At 38.1% G+C, this 22,009-nt stretch overlaps 1 protein-coding gene across 2 annotated transcripts in view; it reads left to right on the top strand.

Moving 5' to 3' along the window:
* Positions 1-22,009, top strand: part of ARHGAP10 (Rho GTPase activating protein 10) — a 153,173-nt gene that overhangs the window by 98,285 nt on the left and 32,879 nt on the right. Inside the window, exons 19-20 of one of the 2 annotated variants that reach the window (XM_026087535.1) lie at positions 6,066-6,185; positions 13,170-13,320. In XM_026087535.1, the coding sequence (XP_025943320.1) occupies positions 6,066-6,185; positions 13,170-13,320 (271 nt within the window). The remainder of the gene's footprint in view (positions 1-6,065; positions 6,186-13,169; positions 13,321-22,009) is intronic. The other variant, XM_026087536.1, reaches the window with a different exon arrangement.

Raw genomic sequence — 22,009 nt, 5'->3', positions numbered from 1 at the left:
ATATTTGGTGCAGCCACTAATCTGCCTCTCTGCTAATTATTAGCAACTTTTGGTAATAGAAGCTAAATCTGGAATTGTTCAAGTGTGATGGAGTCAAGATGGAGGTGTACTGACAGAAATTTGAAGCAACACTTAGCACTTCCTGCCTATCTAATTTATAGCTTTGGCAGGCTGTGGAGAGGCATCTCTTTTCCTTTGTAGCAAATGAAATGACTAACAAACTTCCAAACTGTAGAAGCAATAGCAATTGTCATTTCCAGTCTGAATACAGTAATTTGATTAGCAAAATGGTAAAAATTGTTATGATTCCTCAAACTCTCTTTAAATTCCATTAACATTTATAATGCCTTGTTGCGTGGACAGCTTTACTGAAGGAGCTCCACAATTCATTTTTAGTAGGAGKCATAATTAATTGGGTTACTAACTTTGAAATCCTGGTGCAGTAACTCCACTATTATCACTCTGCTGAGTCCTAATTAGAGAACTTCTATGCAATTTGTGTGTGGAAAAACTGGATCTGGGGACCTGCCCTGGGATAAGAATATCTTGCTTAATGCAGAAGTTGTTTTTTTAAGCTTTGTTGATAAGCACATTATTTCCTGCTAGCTAGAAACCAGTCAGTGCAACTTTCACCTTGTTTACAGACTGCATAGGTATTTCCAAACCATGGCTGGAAACCACTTATGGTAGGTTGAAGAGGAGATACTTTACAAATATCAGACCACTGATGAGGCTGAATGCCAGGAGCTAAGACCGTTCAGCCTGATGGATCATTTAACTGGCTTTACAATTGTGCCATGATTAAGACTAGAAGTGGTATAGCAGAGCATCAAGAAAGTGTTTATTTAGCTTTTCTTCTTGTCAGTTAATAGATAAGCCTTTCTCAAGTAGAGAGTATTTCTCAATGTCCAGCCAGATGAGCTGCAGAAGCAGATCTCTACTTTGAATGAAAAGGGAAAAATAGACCCAAGCTGAGACAATCTTTTGCCCAGGATTCTCAGAACCAACAGTTGTTGAAGGGAGGCAACTTCCCAACCCATCCAGCGAAAAATAGACCTGTGAATCGTCTTGCTTGCTTCTGCCACATGGCTCTAGGGCATGTGCAGCTGTGATATTCAAAGGACTTTGTAGTTTTGCCTGGAATTGCTATGTTTTGTGCCAACTGGCTGTGTGCACCAGCCCTCCTGTTGCCCTTCTCTTTGAAATTTTTTTAATGTCAGTGTCATTTCATGCTTGTTTGTCTGTCTTGTCCTTTTCTACCTTGTCATGTCTGTCTGGTCTCCCTTGATTTCCGTGTCCCATATCCTTCCCTTCACTAAAAAAGCATCAAGGGATTCATGCCTATCATCATTGCGTTCATTTGCTCTGAAGCTAAACCCTTTCTTGGTACTCCTTTTCGGAGATAACGAACTCAGGGGCTGACTACTGCTGTGTTAGTACAATGCCTGGAACAATCTTTGCTTGTTCTTTAGGTAATCTTGTGATGAATAAGGATAGTCAACTTGGGCAAAAAAAAAAGGTGTTACCTTCTCTTTCCCTCCCGCTGCCTCCCACCAAATGGTTTGAAGGACAGAAATTTATTTTTCTTCTCAAGGATTTCACAGACTGGGAATCTCTGACATCTCAGCACTTCTGGTCTTGTTATCTGAGTTGCACTAAGGAAGAATGGCGGTACACTCCACGATGACATGAAGAGCATGCATATGTTCTTCTTGCTGTTCTTTATAATGTTTTGGCGTCTCATTGGAATGAATGTCACCATTCAAAGGGGTTATTTATTTGTCATTTAGAGATGCCTCAATGGTAATGTGAGCCATTTTGGTTTCTCAGTTCCCTGAACATTATTTTAAGAGGAAAAAGAACAGGATAAAAAAAGAAGACTAAGAAATGGAAAAAAGATGAGGGAGGAGGTTGGAAAAAAAAAAAATCTTAGTGGGACTGGAATATGTAAACCAGCATATGGGGGAGGAGAGAATAGTGAGTACAAATAGTAAGACTGCAAAAATGGAAAGGAGATGAAAATTACAGTAAAAGAAAGTTGGGAGAAGAAAAGAGAAAGTCCGGATAGAAGTCCCTTAAGGCAATTAGGAAGCCAGAGTCTGCTGAAAGGGAATGGTCATAATAGAAGATACTTTTTTCTAGCATTCAGACAACCTGTAGGCAAAATTATCTCAAAGATGTTCATTCTGAAAAAGTGTACTACTTCCTATATAAAGAACAAAGACTGTCTTCACTTGTTTTCTTTGTTCATCTTTTCAGAAAGGGCAAGAATTTTACATACTTGAGACAAAATATATCTTTGTTTTAGCTTTGTGTTTTGTTCATAACTTAGTCATACGGAGAAATTTTTCAATGTTTTAGTTTCTTGTTCTTTAAGTAGGCACTTTTATAAGATTTTTTTTAACTAAAGAGAAGAGAAAAATTTTATACTACTGAGCTCTTAAGCCAATATCAGCTTCATGTGTTACTATACTTAAAAATCTTTAGTCTTAAAACAGATCACAATATATAATACTTACAATATTAATGATACAGATGGGAGAACCAGAAGCAGGTGAATTCAGTTGTTCATTTGAGAGTATGAAGTGGTACTGTCAGCTATGGGCCATGAGTCTCCACTTAGTAACCACTGTATGTTTAAAGGAGTTCTGTTGCAGGCAAATCCTTAAGAACTTTTAGGGCATAGTGGCGCTGCCATCATTTAAATTAAGACCATTTTTTGACAACACACCAGATCATTTAAAGTGCAGGTAAAGGGACATATGAGAAATACTAAAAAGGGCTTATTTCAACTTTCCTGTTGCTTTGCCTTTGACTGCAACAGGGGACCAAGAAGCAATGCATTGCAGTTGTGGTGGTTTGCTGTGGTGTAGCAATTTGAAACATCCCCAAGCTGAATGTTTCTCAAGTCAACAAGACTTGGGAATAAGTATACACTAGGACGTCTTCAGTAAGGCAGAGTTTGGAAAGCAACACACGAGCCTCAGTTTGGGAAGGCATTCAGCCTGTGCTTAAGTTTAAGCACATAACTAATCAGAAGTGTCACTGAAATTACTCTTGGACTTAATTCAAAGTACATGCCTTAATGCTTAGCTGTCTCTAAAGAAAAAAAAGCAGCAGGCACAAAAAGGAACTCCATCATGTTTCCTGGTGGAAGTCACAGCAGCTCTTTCGTTCCAATATAGCATGTGCAAACCCTTTCTCTGCTCTGTGGTTTGCAGAGAGCTCTTCCACGTGAGAGAGATGCATGATGTTGTAACTGACTACAAATCTTTGTTTCATTTAAAAGACTACTGTTTTCTAAATCTTGATTTAGTTTATGGCCTAGTAAGAAGGCTGTGTGCCAAATCTCCGTGCATGTTTATGATTGCCACTGATGACATTAAAAGGAGCTGCTTCTGAATCAATACCTGGATTGGTATGGCCATCAGACTGCTCCAAAAGAAGCAAAACATCTACTGTGAGTCACCATATTAGATTAAAAAAGAGAAGAAATACAAAAGCCATACTCAGAGATAAAAAGCAGTCTGCTAAAATGCTGCACTATAAATACATGGCACATGTACAAGTACGTGGGCACACATTACTGCCTTCTTGATGGGAACTTCCCTCAACTTCATATGAAGTTCCTGAGTGATACAGACCTCATCTTTAAAGTGCAGCACAGACAATGTCTCTAAGCATGTAAATAGAAGTGATGATAAGGGAGTGGAATTCAGATGGCTATTTCTTTCAGTCTGGATGGTCATAGCACTGTGCTTGCATGGAGAAGCCAAAAGAGAAGCCCTTATGGAGAATGCTAAAATAGGTGTTCTAAATAAAATTTTGTTAGTGAAAGAAAAGTATTCTGTGAAACACTTTAGGACATGGGGAGGGGAGTAATTTTTGAAGAGTTTAAAAAGTGAATTCTTATGCAGAAGCAGTGTGACCTAAGAGTTATACTTTATTGCAGCTTCCTATGGTAAGTAAAGCATTGAATTTAAAAACTCTGTTTTTCTTTTTGCTTTATATTGGCTAAGCTGATGTGAATGGCATCCTGCCTGATTGCTGCCAATGACAGAGCACTGAGTAATAGTGCAAGATGGGCTCGTTTTTTTGTCTGCCCTCATCAGAATTCTAGTGAGCTTTTGCCCTACCAAAGAGGTTAGTGTATTTCAATCCATTTTAACAGATTTTAAAATAAATATGATGTGGCAGTCATCTGATAATCCTTTATTTCCAATATTTTTGTGTGCAGGCCRCTTACACTAATGAAGCATCAGTACTTTATTGCAGTAGATGCTGGACATGTACATGAAGAATATATTCTTTGCCCCCAAAACCTTACAGTCATAACATAAGATAAGAAATGGATTTTAACAAAAACAAAGAGCAGAAAATATTGTACAAAGCAAGGAATGATATAAATCCTTATAATGGCAGCAGGGAAATTACTGCAGGAGGAAAATATTGGCAAGGCTGTATGATAAAGTTGGAATAGTGTCACTTCCAAAGACATTGACATTCATTCTGATGGTTTGTGCAATGACAACATGATAGCGGGTCAAATGTACTTTTTAATCTCAAAGTATAATTATTCAGAGTCCTGTTGATTAATTTTGGAGAAATCTAGATGTGAAAATAATATATACACACATATATATATATATTTTTAGAAAAAAATAAAATTTCCATTAAAATTTGAGGGGAGATCATGTTCATTTATGTCTGCTCATGATCTTTTTGCTGGCCCCCAACTTATGTTCTTAAGTGCTGCCTTTTATCTTCTCAGGACTTCTCACGCTCTTTGCAAGAGAAAATACATGCAAACATTCTCCTTCTGCTTTATTTTCCCTTTAGTAACTAACAACATATATTATGTTTTAGAAAGTCAGGTAATTGAACTGAGTATTTCATCTTTTTATTTAAAGGGCTTTTTTTGTCCCTTTAAGTATTTCTTGTAACTATACAAGGTACACAAAGCCATTATGTGAAGGTATATTAGGGAAGGACAACCTTTTTATAAAATACTCTCCTTGGTGTGGGTTACAGTAGGTGAGCATAGAAGAGAAGGTGAATCTGCTGTTTCTGCTCATGTGGTGGACAAATGTGTGGTATTTCAAGCCTAGTGTGTTGTTAACTCTCTCATTTCCTTCAATGAATAAAATGGGTTGGTTGATAGCAGTGAACAGGCTGCTATCAGGAGCATTCTTCTCATGAATTGTTAAAAGGTAAAATGAGACGTGATACAGGGAAGTTGCAGTCTTCGTACCAGGAGTGCTACTTTTAGAAAACGCTGAGTCAACAAACTCGTAATTCGCAAGTGATCAAAGGACACACGTTTTAACCTTGGTATGTTTTTTTGTTCATCCTTTCACTGCTGTCCTCCGGACTGTAATCTCTTGTTTTACAGGGTATGTTTAGTTTCTTCATTAAAGCTCAAACATGAACTATGTGATTCAAGGTAGTCAGGCCAAATGAGTCGTTTTAAGAATTTACATACATCAGGTATGCCTACAAATGTCCTCAGTTCTTTTCTCGCTCTAGCAGTTTGTCTTCCAGTGCCTTTTGTATTAAGAGGGGCCAGATAGGAGGTGTTACAATTTTACTATGAAGTTGAGACCTATAGTGTCCACAAGTTCCTCAAAGTAATGTTTCATTTGGTTATGGTAGCCAGGCTGCCAGGCAGATTGTCTCATAAATGACATCTTTGCAGCAAAGAGAAGGCTGGCTGGAAACTTCTTTTTTTTAGAGTTTTGTGGGTTGTCCTTTGGCTCTTGGCCAAGGATGTTTCCTGTTTCTAGTTTTGACTTTTATCCAGTTACTTTTCAGGCTGCATACTCTGTTGTGCTGTAACTAAATAGTGTGTGCCAGGCAACATCAAGAGCATTATTGATGCTTGCTTGTTGGTGGCCCTCTAGAGGTTTAGCTTCAGGCATCCCTCAAATCTTTTTTGATTTTTTTTTTTTTTTTTTTGCAAATATAATGATTGTGAATACTGTATAAAGGTGTTTTATGGTTTGTAGTGAAATTCAAGCCTCAAAATCCAAACCCTCAGAAAATCTGCATCTCATGCAATCTCACAGAAGCCAGTGCACAGCAAACCATATTTAATAGCATGCGGCTGCCGAAGCACAAAACTTGGGAGATCTACTTTGAGTCAGGTACACCTGTGTTGGAGTGGACACAGTGGTAGCCTTGGGGAGGTAAGTTACTTCAGAATTCTAGTAAAGTTGTTGATGATTTTTATTGAAGACTTTGGAAAACTTTTTTGAAAATATTTTGCATGGTTTGTGGAAATAACCAGCTTTATCTCCTTACATGCACTGAACACAGTTTCTGTTTAGATGTCAATAATTTCTAGTGTATGTATTTTATATCTATTGATTTGTGTGTATGAGAACTGGAAGGAGAAACAGATCATGTTGACCAAAACCAGAAATGAAATAGGCTGATCTATCACTGTCCATAATAAATTAAAATGCAAAAAGTCAAAACCCACATTTTCTGAAGAATATTACTTCACATATTAAAGATTTCAATAATGTTTAGTTTAGAACTTTCCTGAAATGATTATAATCAATACAAAAATCAATTTTGAAATAAAACTTTTGGCCTCTCCTTCTAGAAGCTAATCTTTGCAGTTTCTGTTATGATTAAACTTTTAATTTTTCAGTAGCTCCTGTTAGGTTCTGCAATCTTTCCAGTTAAAAAATCTAGAGCTGTACATCATATTGAATGTGTTTCTTACTGTTAAAAATATGGACTATAATTAGAATATTAATGGCAGAGCTGCCCCTTTTATGGCAATGTATTTTAAGATGTATAGAATTTGACATCCTTGTTTTCACCTTGCACTTCCTGAAATGCTTATATCCACAGTAAAATTACAACTTGCCATAAATGGTATTGTTGCTTTATGTTTGCGGACAATGGCACAAGGCATGGCACAGCCACTGTCTTCATTACCCTAAGAGATAAAATGCTTATGAATTCTAACAGGGTAAGAACACTTTGTGAACCACTAAAACAGTTGGCCTCTTCTTCTGAGCAGTTTTGTCTCTAATATATATTTTTTGTTTTTGTAGAGGTTGCTGGATGTAAGCTGAATTGAATTTCCATTACACTGAAAAAAAACTAAGTCAAGAAAAGACCATAGTGGTGATAAGTTTATCTTATGATGTCCCATTAGCTGCTAGACCACCAGATCTTAAATTACTGTATATTATAGCCAATTACCATGGAAATGCGAGGAGTACAATAGCCATAAGATGTATGAGGGCGGGGCAGTGTATGTGGCCCAAGTGGACAGTGTTTTATATAGTTCAATAAACATCAGCTGAAGTGTGTGTTTGTGTCTGCGTGTGTGTTTTATTTACCAACTGCAATTCAAATATATATTGAGGGGAAGTTACCCAGATAAAAGCCTGTACTAATGTTCTTCCTGTCTTGAGAAATACTGTCCTCTAAAAATACTACTGTAGTAGAGGTGGTTATACTAGTAGCAGAATTTCATAGGGTTCAAAATGACCTTGGAGTTCTTTTTGCAGTAGATTGTAGATAGAGTCATCCTTTTGCAGTAGATAGCAACCTCTGGCACGCTGATTCTTTTCCATGTATTCAAGGATAATAGATGCATGTTCTGAGTGGTTGGTGTTATGAGAGTGAAATGGGGGTTTTGTCTTGCAACAAAATCATGGCACAGATTTAAATTGTTATTTTTTTTTTAATATAAATTTATTCTCATTAGCTCTATTACTAAGTCTCCATTTTTTTTCTCCCCTGTTTCTCTTCCAACTCTGTCCTTGGTGTTTGCCTCCCACTGATTTTTAGAGGAAATTTTAATTACCCCAGTGATACAAAGCAGACAGAGATGACCTGATGTCTGGGGCTTTTCTTAAAATGATTCCTGGCAAACATACTGAAATTCATTAATTAGTCCAGCTTGAGACCGGAAAGGACAGTGCAGTATTCCCATGTAGCGGCAGAATCTACAGTTTCAGTGCAGCTGTACATCTAGTCATGAATCTATGGAATAGACCTAGTTAAATCAGGGTATTCCTAGCTATGGGGTTTTTTGAATTTCTAAAAGCATCTCTACAATAGCTCAGGATCTAGAGTCCAACACTGTTGTTGCAAATTAAGGGGAATCTGGCAAAATTCCTTGGGCTATTGCCATATGGATCTGCTAGTAGAATACAGTATGATAATAGGCTGAATTTGGCTCATTACTCTCAAGAAATGCTTCCATAGACTTTGTGGGACCTAGGTTTAGAAATTGGAATGTCTGTAAGTAGGAATGGTCTTGGTCTCACTCCTATAGACAGAACCGTTATTAGCAGTACATATGCAAGATGGTTAGCGGTTTGTTTAGCTCTGTAGAGTATCCATTTTGTACTATTGCCTATGGAGAAATAGGTCAAACATACCAGTGTTTTAAATAGCTCAACAAGATTCTCATCTTTTTTTGCTGTAGCTTTTACACTGCAGGCTTGAAGACTGACCCACTGCTTAACTCAGTGTGCATCTTTAAATTCTGCTTTCATATAAGAGCAAACCTAAACAACCATTTAAAATACAAACTAACTGGAATAGGAGTGACTGATGGTAGAATTTGTTGCTTGATAAAATTTTGTGAGTGCTACATATATAAGTTTTCTCCAGTATGTAAGTTGTTTCTTTTACCTTCGGGGTTTGCCCCCAGGTAGATCAATAGCAGGATGCTAATGCTTCTGAGAACTAAAATGTAGAAGATTGATATTCTATAAACCCAGTGCAGTTTGGCCAAAGTCTCTAAAACTATATAACACTGGATGTGACTGCGATGTCCTTAACCTTTGAGGTTGGTTTGGTACATTTTTTATTCTTTCTTGAATGAGGTAATTCAATGACCAGACTTCATTCTTGTCTTTATGTAGGCATTAGTCTAAGCTGCTGTAACTTTGGCAATCCAAATGAATGATGGTGGTAGGTCTGGATTTTTACATGAGGGGATGAAATCCCACCCTGTTCTCCTGTGGGTGGGATTCCATCCTACTGGATATGAGAGGTTGCCTTGCTATGCCGCATAGTAGCCACAGTTTGCAAAGCAAGGAGGTACTCTGGAACTTTGTCAGGTGTGCTCCCATACTGTTGTGCAAGTAAGTCAAAGCACTGAATTGTTGGTACCTTTTTGGGTGCCCTCCGAGTATATTGCTTGTGTATTATTTTGAATATCATCTCCTGTGCAGATGCAGTGTACTTCTGATTACAGATTTTGCACAGCAGGAATCTTTTATTAGCTGTGAAACATTTATACTTAAATGCTATTTAAATAATTAATAAGGCCAGGAGCAAAGTTGAATTAAAAAATCTGTTCTGCCCACAACTGGAATAAAGCATGCTTCCATCCCCCCAGTCTCAGGGAGATGTTACAATGCTTCTGTCAGTGCAAGAGCCAAATATCCATTAAGGCATGATGAAAAGTACTTGTCAATTTAAGTGAAGGTAAACTCAAAGAAAGCAAGAAAGAGAAACTGAGTGCTATATGTGCACTTCTCAGGGCAGCGGTTGACTTTCTGCTTGCTTTTCTGATTCTTGCCTTTGTAAAACTGTGGTATGAACTGTAGCTTTGGCCTGCAAAAGAAAGAGATTGTTGCTGCTGAAAAGGCAGGTCTGGTCAAGCAAGGGCTGTGCTGGTGTTCATTTTCCTACTGAAAAGATAGAAAAGACAAAAAAGACAAAAAGACAAGAGTAGAGGTGATCACAAATATGAGCAACTTGAAAGAGGAAGAATGACCCCAAATATACTTCCTGATGTAACACATGAGGGCAGGCTGCTGTTTCTTTTATATCAGAAACAACCAGATCTAGTAATATTCCTGGTGTTTTTCTTGTCTCAGAAAGTCCTGCAGGACAACTCATGCTTCTCAGTGATTTCAGGGCTGAGTCTGACAATTAGGCTCAATTTGCTCTGCATGAGTAAATTACAAATAGCCAAGAGACTTCATTCTCTAGTGCACTTCTAAATACCTCTTTCACAAACCTCTTTCTTCTCAGTGGTGACAGATATTGAATGTTAGCACAAGAAGAGAGAGAACAAGGGCTTATAACGTTGCATCAGAGAAATGTGGGAGTGAGAAAGTGGGAGTTTATTTGTACCCTTGTCCTTGCCTTGCCCTGGTTTCACTGAATGTAGAGAACTGGGGGTCTCATGCTGTGCAGGAGCTCTTAGCAGGCAATTTTCAGCTCCTTAGAAAACAATATACCACTTACTGACCTTATCCCAGAAGCGAAACTTCGCTACCAATCTGTTATGCCAAAAATTGGAGAGTGGAGTGAGGTAAAAAATGTGGTGGGCCTAATGCCCACCTGAATGTCTGTCTACAGAAGGTAACTTTGACAGGAATCAGCCCAGCATCACTAGTGGGTAGCGCTGGGTTGCACAGAGCAGTGCTGTTGGGAAGCATTGGTGCACAATTCTGCCACTAGCTGGCCTAAAAAATAAAGGTGATATGATTTAATGCCTTCTCACATCACCCAGTTCTTGGGTGGCTGTGACCAGTTCAGGAAAGAGCTAGGAGTGGTAAGCCTTTCTCAGCTAGAAGAGAAATGACAGTCTTTTGAGAAGTTCCTAACAGTGAAAGAGAAGACTTAGTGCCACCAAATTTTGTTTTATGAGGGGAGGGATAACTGCTTTATAGATTATGATCGTGTCTGAGGGGACTGATGGCTGCCTGGCTCAAATATCATTGTGCAGTTAGTTAGCATGTGCATGGACTTCTACAGTTTGAAGTGCACTTTCAGTGCTTTATGGTTATTTCTCCTGTTTGTTGTGTAGTTGTTGTTTTTTTTTTCATAAAACAAAACAAAAAGAAACAATTATTTTTCCCACCACATAGCTAGTTACAATCAGAAATCTGCTTGGATTCATTACCTGCCTCCAGCTCATTATCCTGTTCCCTCTCTGGCACTGGATATTGTTGAGTAAGAATTGTCTTTATGGTTTTCTTGATTGCGTTTTGCTTTTGTGACTCTCTTAATCTCTCACGTTAGTAATTTTACAAGAGTATATTGAAAAATTCATGAAGGATCAGGAAAAAACACAGAAGAACTTTACTGCAAGCTGTGCAAGTCACCTGCATGCAAGAAAGCTCATCTCTTACACAATACTCCTGAGTAATACTTGTTCTTCTCATCCTTCATTGATTTCAGTGGAGATGCATGGATAAGGCTGTAAAATTAAACACAGCTGTGGAATGTGACGTAGTAAACAATATGCTGAAACCTCTTGGCAGAGAACTACTTACCAGAGAGCCCAAATGCACCACTTAGTCTATGGGAAAGATGGTATTAAAAGTTTTTGGTGCTCTTGAATTTTTCAGAAGCAGATATTTATCCCTAAAATTGCTCAGTCTAGCCTTGTACTTGCACATAAGGGGGCAGTGTGGTACTGTTAGCCAAGTGCCTTGCAGGTGCGCATTAGACTTCATTATTATATATTGCATCATGTTGTAAAAAATGGCTTGAGAACTCTGAGTACAATTAGAGTTTTGTGACTGTCTGCAAGTGAAGCTGCGTCTGCACTGGGGAGAAGCAGGTTGCACTGTTTTCTTTTCTCCTTTGTATAAATATTTTGTTTGCTTATAGAGAGTTCTGTACATTATTTTGGTTCTCTCTCATAATCAGTGTTTGTAGGCACATGAAGGAGTAGGAGCCAGCTTTCTTAAAACTGGTATGGGGAAATTCAAATTATGTCATTTCGCCTCCCCCATCCCCAGGGCAATATCCACCCAAGGGGAGCAAATCCAGTATTTCCACTGGAGCTTTCCTTTGCATACAATATGTAGGCTTCCTGACCACTGCTGCTCAATTTTGACAGTATGATCATTCTTCTCTGCTTTTCATGGAGAAAGGTGTCTCTGCTTATTTTGTACTGTCACAGTCTTCTACCTGTCAATGAGAGAGTGATCATTAAGTAACCACTTAATGGCAAGAGAATAGCCAGTGTATATATAAGTCCTTGGGTCATCTAATTCCTGCACACATAATATTCAGGTTAGGATATGATGCCATATAGTTTCTCATAATTTTAACATGATGTCTTGAGTTGCTTACCACAAGGTGATTTTGGCAGTTTCCTTGTGTTTTGTGTAGCCTGGCTGGCTTTTAGCTTCATGCTGCACCTGAGACGTGCTGTAGTAATCCAAAAATGTGTTTTCTGTGGTGGCTCTTTATTTATACCTTCTGCATGAATTTCTACTTCATAAAAAGCTTCTCCTTTGAAGATTCATTATGAGTCTCCTCTTTGTAGCATTTCCCATACGGATATGTGGCTTTGGGAGACTGCAGGGTACAGGAACACTGCATACTGTTTCATTATATTTTGGTATATTACTATGTTGTGTTGCTGTAAGGTGCCCTGCAGACACAGGGCTTCCTTTTTGTACAGCTGCTGTTTGCGTTTATCTTCTGGTTTGTCTTTGATGAAATGGATAGTTAAGCTAATTCGTTCATGTGAATCTGCCATGATCAGTTGTAAAACGCTACTGTTAAATTGTGCATTGGCATACTGATAATCTTCTAAAAGTAAATCAGCATCATTAGATTGCACCTTGTATGTGGCAGTTAAAGTAAAAATGCCATCAACTTGAACAAATCCACATCGCTGGTTTATCCAGAGAGAAATGACATGGTATTTTGTATGGAGGGGTGATATGCTAATGGTCATGACTGTAAAGATAAAATGACAGAAAATGAAATCCTTTTTGTATGTGTCTTCATGAATATCATCATTTAATAAAAATAAGATTCAAATGTAATGGCTAACTGAAAAATTTTGTCAAAATTATAGGTCCTAGCTAAAACTGTAAAACATTTTGATTACTGGTTCGTAAAGTTAGTGTCTGTCCCTCCCCCTCCATCCTAGTTGGCAAGTGTGGTTGCATGTATTTGGTCTGTGGATTAACTGATTTGCAGCTTGGTTAATGTGTAGACAGTGGTCTTGCTTATTTTATTTATTTATTTATTTATTTTAAAAGCACTCATTAAAGACGTACGGCACACTCCCAAACTTGAAGGAATGGATTTTTGGCTCCTGCCTGCTTTGAATGAAATCCAAAGCTAATGTTGTTTGATAATGGTTTACAGTTGCATTACACAGGTTGCTCTTCATGATAAATAATTGAAGCCCTTTGTGTTCTTGATTGCAGATTTTCAAAACCCTGCCTGATGCCACTTTCCCTGAGCCAATCTCTATGTCAGTATCTCCTCCAAATGCCCCACCAAGGCAATCAAGAAGACAAGGACAACGTAATAAGAGGCCTCTGGCTGTGTACAATCTTTGTCTTGAGCTGGATGATGGTGAGATGTTAGTTATACTTTCAGTCTTTGCAGCAGATTGTTGTTATTGTGTATCCTGTCTTCCATAAGTGTTTTTGCTTCATGTTTCATTGGTATACGTGTATGCATGCACATGCATGCTTGTTTAATTGGCTTGGAACATGTAAAGAAGTAAGGAGGTTATAGAGAGCATAGTTTTCTGACATATGTTTAAAAGTAGGACAAACTGTCTTAAATATGCTTTTCCCCTCTAAAAAAGAAGCCGCTCCCATTTCTTTTGGGAAATCTCTTTGACCTCTGCTGAAGATTACACAGTCATAAGATAAATGGAGAGAGAACTAAAATTAAAGCAAATCTTTTATGAGAAGAGCTAATGCACTCTACTGTTAAATTCATCTGGATTAAAGGCTCAGATCACCACTGCACTAGAGAATACTACTACTTCACTTGAATCTTTAATACCTTGGTGTTACTAGCAGTAAATACTCATAGACTTGCTTGACTGTTGAGAAGTTAAAAAAAAAAAAAAAAACCTGTTTTTGCATGGAGTCTGCAGTAGCAATGTACAGTGAGGCATAGGGTATATAACATCTTATATATTCTGACTGTTGGCCAGAAAAGTAATCATTTTTTTGAAATCTCATTGCTTGGGGCCACATACAGTACTGAGAAAGCAAGTCAGGGCTCATTTTATGTTAGAGATTTTCTCCACCCTATTCCCTTTTTCCCTCCTGATGTTGTTAGTCAATTATACTTTCACTTGAAGAAGCATAGGATCAAGGCATGAAGTTCAGTTATCAGCAAGTGAAAATAAACAGGAAGATTTTGAACTCATGCACTAGTACGAAATTCGCTGTTGAACTGTCATTGAATCAGTGGTCAACAGTGGTTAATTTGATAAGGAAAGAGCAGAAACAACAGTTCTAAATGCAAGTTTTAGAAATAAACTTAGTACAGCTTATTGTCTCAAAGCTGGTTTTAAAAAGACTCTGCAGGAAATTCTTCATGTCTGTCATCAAGTTTATTTCACTAGAGACATGTAATCTTTGTTCCTTTCTTTTCCTGCATCAAATATGAAGCTAAATGTATTGACTAGAAAGTGTTTAAGGTGCATCTACTTAAAAAGCTTAAAGCTGTGTGAATATGCTAGCAAAAGCTAAGAAAGCTCTTAAGCTGTATCTGCAATAATAAAGTAATCTTCCGTTTATTTATTTATTTATTTATTTGCAATTAAGACACTCAGGGTTGTTTAAATCTAATTTTGAATATGAATCCCAGTGGGTGACAAGTGCTGCAGCTTTTCTCCAATTCCATGCCTCAAAGTGTACACTGAGGAACTGACTTCAACCCGAACCCAGTAGATGGAAAATTCTTGATAGATGTTTGTTTAGTGTAATATCCAAAAAAGTGATGTTACTGTTAAAAACTATTTTATAAATGCTCCATTTCTTCTAAATACAGTCCATGTTTTTATCTGGTTGAAGCATTCTGAACCAAGAGAAGAACGAGGATTGTTACAGGTTTCTAATTGTTGTATATCATACAGAAATTTGGTACTTGTCTGGGAGTTTAATGTGGTGAATTGCTAAGTAATCTGATATATCATTATAGATGGTAGAACAGTGATGAAGGTGGAATTGCTGCGACTGTGAAGTCATGGTTCTGTGATGCATTTCACTGAGTGTCAGGGGGAGCTGAGAATAATAGTTCCCCTTGTGACTTCTGAAAAATAGCCTCTGTAGCATCTCCTGCTGCTGCTGCTGAAGGTAGCAGTATCCCGTAGTGGCTCTCGATATCTTGTTGCTAGAAGCTGGCTTTTGATGGGTGATTAGTCTGAGCTATATGCTAATGCCTGTTTTATTTGCGTTTTGGCCCTATAGTCATATGAGGAGTGGTGGTCAGGAGCTGGTGCCATGGTTGTTTGGCCTGTGTGCAATATACATTGTCTTACAGTACATTGAGCCCAACTGCATCATGGCAGGACCTGAGGAACTGCTCCAATGGATTGGGTACATAGTACATAAATGAGCCGGGCTGATTAATTGTGTAGTCACTGACTAGAGCTCAGTGCCTCCAAATACGCGCTGTGGCCTTCGGTTACTTTCTTTTGTGGGGTGGGGGAATAAAAGTGAGCCTGGGCTTTGTTCCATATTTACCTAGTTTCTTGGCCAACAAATGCATGTTTTATAACTGCTCTTTGGAAGATTTTATCCTGTGTGTGTTTTTAACAGGAAATTAAACCTTAAACCCCTTCCCTCCCCCCTCTTTATTCACAATGGCATGAGTTAAGCAGCAGGCATAAGCCAGTGTTTTGTATTTCCTGGATATGGCCAAATTATCATAATCTTGTTTTAAACCAAGTAGCTAATACATATTTATCCATAAACATATTTGTAGACAATGTACCTTTAAAGCTATTGTAATTATATATAAATATTTTCTATGCCTTGAAACTAGAAGTGTTTTGGAGACAAAATCTCTCCATGCTGGAAAACTTCTTGAGAGTGTTTCGTTTAGGATTGTTATGCAAACCAGGAAATTGTTAGAAAAGCGGAAACAAGTCTTTAACTATCAGCTGCTCCAGGGAGTTAACAGGCTTCAGAACCTACTGCTAGAATTGAAAATGCAGGGCTGAGGCCAGTTTTCTTTTTATAAGCACTTTTTCAGTCAGAAAGCTTCTCGACTGCACACAGAGTGTATGCAGCTACCACCCAGAAAGGGCTGTAACTGAAATAAATATTCGTAGATACAATAACTTGAAGAACACACACTATGTTTGATTAAAATCTTTATTTTGTCTTCTAGTAGTTAGCTGAGTTATGATAGTGCATAAATTTTCCTTGTACATGGCAATTAGGTGATGTTAAACCTATTTCCAAACAATTCAGGTATTGTCTTTGCTAGAGTAACGATCTCCATTTCCTGAAAAACAAAGTGAAGGAACAAATGATAACGTCCATTTTTCTTTCAACTTTTTTCCTCCATGGTAAGCCAGTTACTAAATTTTCATTCTGAAGTTTTTCAACATTTCAGTGTCTTGTTTAGAACTACACTTCATGGGGAACTGTGAGCCACTTTCATACGTGGCATCATCCCAAAGTTTTTGCTTCAGCAAAATGAGGATTTACCTTAGATTTACATTAGGATCAATTCCAGAGTTTTCTTGCCTTCTCAAATGAGGACTTGATTTTGGTTTTGTTGTTGTTTTTCTTATAGCGTTTTTCTTCTACTATCTGAATGAACTTTAAAGTGAATTAGATGCAGAAACTCCTGTGGCTTACACAGCTATATACAAATCTCAGCTATATACAAATAAGTTTGCATTCTCTGTCTCCTGAGAGAGAAAGACTGTTGGCTAGAACAAGGAGATGTTTATCCTTTTCTTCTAAAAATGTCATTGGGTCTTTATTTTCTATTTGGACAGTCAGTACATATCAGAAGAGAGCTCTGTTTATATTTCTTCTAGAGGGCAACACAGAGGTATATGTGCTCCCTTCTGGTTTTATTTTAATTTTTTATATAATTTTCTCATCTTGTAGCAAAACTGTCTTTTGTTTTGCTTCATGTTTTTCTGTGCCTGAGACTTACAGATTATTAGACTATTTTGCAGGGCTGCTAGAACAACATAGCAGGAAAGGTCCTCTGTAAGGTAGGCAATATAATGCAGTCCATCCAAGATGAGCAGACAGTAGGCATGAGAATTGCATAAATCACACCTAGAGTCAAGAAATGGGTCTTGCATGGCAAGTCATCCAACAGCAGTACAATGTGTTTTCTAAACAAACCCAAATATACATGTCCTAAGCCACAATGCTTTGCTGATTCCTCGTTCTCTTTGAGCACTCTTTAGAAGTCAAAATTTGTCATTGGCACATACATGTGCACAGCATACTTGTATCGTGTTGGGGAGGAGTAACTTGTTTTGTTTTGTTTTTAAGATGTTTTGTCTCTCATCACCCCACTCAGGAACTCAGGAGGTATATGGACTGTTTGTGATACCTTTCTGCTGCTGCTATAAACTGAAAATTATAATGTTTTAGAAAACAGAATACCATGTAGAATTCTATTAAAAAAAATAAATTAGAATTGCTGCTTAACTCTTTGAAACTTTGTGCTAACATTAACCGATCCTCTAAGCCAGAACTGTATTACCCTTTTATGTATCTATGGAAACTGAAGTATGAATGGTATGTTTGTGTTAAATAGGAGGAGCTCCTTTTAATTTTTGTGGCGACTGGGATGATACAGTGTCTTAAATTGGGTGATAAGTGGATTTTCTATAACTAGTGTGGCATTCATATTATTAAATCATCTCATGGAAATAAAATGTGGTACATGTAATGGTTATATAGCTCCCATGCTTTATTTCCTCCCCCTCCTCCTATCCCTTCCTGCCCCAAACAAGTAAGTAAAAAACATAAACTTAATTTGGAATTACCGAACATAAAACCTGGATGTTAGAGGAAGCCTTGGATTTATAATAATGAGACTGATCTTTAGGGCTGGAGGAGCCCAGAGCTGCAAGGTTGCAGGTGTGAAACCTGGCCTTGAACTCTTTCTATTTCTGAATCTGCTGTTTGGAAGTGTTTCTGTAACCTGGCACACACTAGGGGAAATGGAAAGAAAAGCAACTACATAGGCATATCAAAAAGCCATAAGGGCTTGCAACACTTGCTTACAAAGCTATTGTTAACAGCTGAGGAGGACACAGTTATGCTGTTACCAAGTAGGTGCACCGATATTAGTTGAGAGAGGAAGATCAGAATGATTGCTGTTTGCCATGTAGAGTTTAAGATAGTTCATATTGCACCTTGCTGCAAGAATGGCTCCTGCAGTTCTGCAGGCTGTGATACAGCTTTTTCTACCTCGTGACTCTGAGTAGGATGACTGCTACACAGTAAAAGTCTTTTTGAGCTACTGCTCAAGGTAAAAGTAAAGGTGAAACTTTATCTTAGGTGATAGAGGTCATGTATAAGGTCCCGGTTTCCTATCTAGAAAATCAACTTCTGCCTAGAAAGCTTTGGTTCAACAGAAGATGCCTGTTTCCTTGGAGGTAGGGCATTATTTTGGCCTGTGCTTTGTATATGCAATATGCATTGTCTGTCCATTGTTATACTTCTGTATAATCTACTTGCTACAGTCTACCTGCTGCATGGTTATCTGAGAACAAATTTAGCTGTCATAATGTAGTAAACATCTTTTAACTTCTGCTTCTTTTCAAAGGATGTGTGTCAGATCTTTGTGGTAGTCTTAAGAATTGCCTTAGCCAGTACCATAGCAAATGCTTCTCTGCTTTCGGTATATGGAATATACAGCCTGTAGAAATGTTCAAAATAAACACATCCTCATGTGCACACGTGTGCACGCAGTGGGAACCAGAAGTGTAGGGAAAGGGAATATGGATAGAACAGAACTAAACTCTGAATTTAAAGAAAGAATGGAGAGCTTAGGAAAGGGTCAGTCTTCCTTTGAGAGCAGTCATTATTAAAAATCTCTGATCTCCTGTAATATACCTTCATCTCTTTACTTCTCCACCTTCTGCACACAGACACGCAAGGGCACATAATACTGTAAGAAGGCCAATTTGGCATGCTAAAAGCTATTAATGCAAAGCATGGAAGTCACTGACGTATCCATGCTACATGCCAGCTGTGCCGTGTCCAGCCTCTGTTGGTTGAAAATAAATGCTCTCACATAGCACACAAGAGCGTAAGTAGAATAAAGACTTGAAGCAGTTCAACTCTTTCTAGTTTAAACCAGTTTGCTATGGTTGAGAGTCTGTATTTCACTGAACAAGATGTTTCCTCATGTGGGGTTGCTTTCACAGGTGACAAGGATAGGAGAGAAGAATCTTGCAGGGGAAGGGGTGAACTTTCTGAAAGGCTGATATGAGAGGTAGAGAATATTACTCCTCTTCCTGTTTTGCTCCCACTGTGCGTCAGTCCTTCCCATTCAGTCAGAAAAAAATGTATTGTTGTTCTTCCATTAGCTTCTGCATCAGATCTTTGTCCTATTTGCTCTTCTCTTTCCCAGTTATCTTCCGTTTTCCTCTTTTGAAAGCTGCACTTATACTTGATGGTGCGAAGTGAACCAGATCATCACTGTCACTTCCTTCCTTGCCACCTGCAAGTACCTGCAACTTGCTGAACCAACAGGGAGATTGAAGGAGTATTTACGGGGCTAGCATGGAGAAGTGAGAGTGATGGGACCAGCATGGTTAGAATTGCAGTCTAATCTAAGATGACTTGACTAGAGCCAAGCAAATTAGCCTCAGAGACCATGTTAGTGGAAATCTGCAAGCGAAGAAGATGCATGATGCCTGGCAAGTTTGGTTATCCCACTGAGCAAGTGAGTTTCTATTGTTCTGTAACATGCGTGCAAATTCACTGATGATGAGATGAATGCTTTAGCTTCCTTTCCCTCCCCTGCTATTAGCACTGCTTGGTGCAGCCTATGTGCTGCACAGCCTCCCTTAGCTTGTTTTCAGTCTTCTCTCAAGTGATACATAGGTATCCTGCTTCATCCCTCTCTCAGTCACTGCTGTCACAGAAGGCGAGAGAGAGACTTTTGTGTTCTCTGAGGTGAACAAAATGAGGAAGGAGGCACAGCCAAGTGTCATCAGCATGCTGAAAATGCTTTGGAGTATTCATATGAGAGACCTGACAAGTACACACTGTGAGAGCAGTTAGTTCTGGGGCAGTTAGTCTTTGTCGTTATCTGAATACCACCACAGGTTGTGGAATTAGTGGTAAAGAAGTTTCTCCTTTTAAAAGATCGTGGGAAGTAATTGCAAGGGAAGTAAGCTAAAAAGCAAAAAGTGTAGACAACAGCACAATATGGTCTCAGTTTGGCAGCAGGGGAGAAGAATTTTTGAACACCTTACCTTTGCAGGCTAGAAGGACTCTCACAGAGACATCTCCCAGCTGATGAGTGGCTGAATTGCTGACACAACAGAACAGAGAAAGAAAAGGAAACACAGAAAAATATTTTCATGGACTTTGGAATTTTTGATGCTATGGAAGAAGCACTACTGAATCAGAGAAGTTTTTGTACTGGTCATAGTATTAAACTACCTTTTCTGGATTACTTTGGGTTTTCATAGTTCTCATTGTCATTCATTAGACTAGGGCTGTTCTGTTGGTAGGTTTTGATATGGGACTGGACCATAGCTAAAGGTTACCTGGACCTTCAGAAACCCAAGGCATTTGATGCTACCAGAAAACTGGGACAATCCATCTATCTTGAAGTAGTTGCAGTTCGTTACAGCAGTTTTCAGCCGTGAAGTTAATGTGTGGCATTTGGCCAGCCTGGTAAAGCTGGAGGTCGTATGTGGCTTCCTGCCAAGTAGGATCTGGTAAAAACTGAGTAGTCTTTGAGTTTAGATACTGCTCTTATAATATTATTATTAATAATACAAATTTCATTTCACACAAATGAAAAGAGAAACTCCTCTGCGTGCTCATATCTGACCTCTGTTGTGTTTCAAAACTTAATTATGTGGTATTAACTAGCCCCCTCCCCAACATCATATCTGTGACTCTGTCTTGAGCTGTTTTTCCACAGCTTGAGGAAGAAATTGCAATTCTTTAAGCATTTTAGTTTTAGCTTGCTCAGTGAAAGGCTTACCTGCAGATCTATGCATCTCTGGGATTTTGTTAAAGGAAAGGAGTAATCTGAACAAGGTTATTCCTGAATTTTGAGAAAGAATCTGAAATGAAACAGGTATACCTTAGATAATTGCTTGCTATTACAAATTCAATGTATGTCTAGAAATATGTATTTTTAAAATTGAATTTTGCATTTTAAAAATGAGCAAGAAAGTATCATAGAGGAGGAGGGTAGGGTAATGACCCCAGAATCTCACTCGCCCCTCAGTAACTTGCGGATGCATACATATCTTTCTCTTTCCCAGCCCCAACTCAAACACCCATCTTTCTGGCTACAATTCTTGAGTTGCATCAGCCAGTCTTGAGGCAAATTCTGTCTACTGCAGCTTCCTCCTTTTTCTAACATTTCTGAATCATTATGTAGTTGGGAAAAACAGTCTTTCTACAAGCAAGCTACCCTGTGCATAAGATACACATGCTTGTACATGCACATAATTGAAAAATATATCAAAGTTGCTTTTTATCTAGGAAAAAAAGTGTAGTCAACTATAATAGTTGTGTTAATTATTTTGTCCGAGAGCAAAAGGAAGTAGCTGGCATGGAGATCTAATTCTTAGTACATGTGTTTTGAAAGATAGCATTAAGCTGATGGATATGTGGGTCATCTGCTGTCCATTTTCTGAATGAAAACTACATTGGTTTTAGGGTATGTGAGTCTGTATTGATGTCTAAATTTATGTAAGAGCTAATAGCATTTTTCTTGTATTCTAGCTGCATACTAAGGCAGTACTGCAATTGTATAGGATTTGCTACACAGTGAAGATAATGGATACTCTTGGATAATGAAATGCAGTAATATAAAGCTATTTTTCTAACTGTTTACAGGAATCTGACCTTCAAACACTCATTTTTCAGGAAAATTGAAATAATTCTCTTTTTTAATTTTAGCATTTGCTATGATTTTTTTTCCCAAATGATAGATCATTATTAGCCTGTTTTGATGTGATTTAGCTTTAATTTGGAAGCTGATTTGGTTAAATAGCACAATTTCTGTAGGCTGGAGGTGAGTAGTAAACAATTCTGTTGACCAGATTCAGTGGTGT

Source organism: Apteryx rowi, unplaced genomic scaffold (assembly GCF_003343035.1).
Source record: "Apteryx rowi isolate R43461 unplaced genomic scaffold, aptRow1 scaffold_72, whole genome shotgun sequence".
Classification (NCBI taxonomy): Eukaryota; Metazoa; Chordata; class Aves; order Apterygiformes; family Apterygidae; genus Apteryx; species Apteryx rowi.
This window is presented reverse-complemented; position numbering and strand designations above follow the sequence as displayed.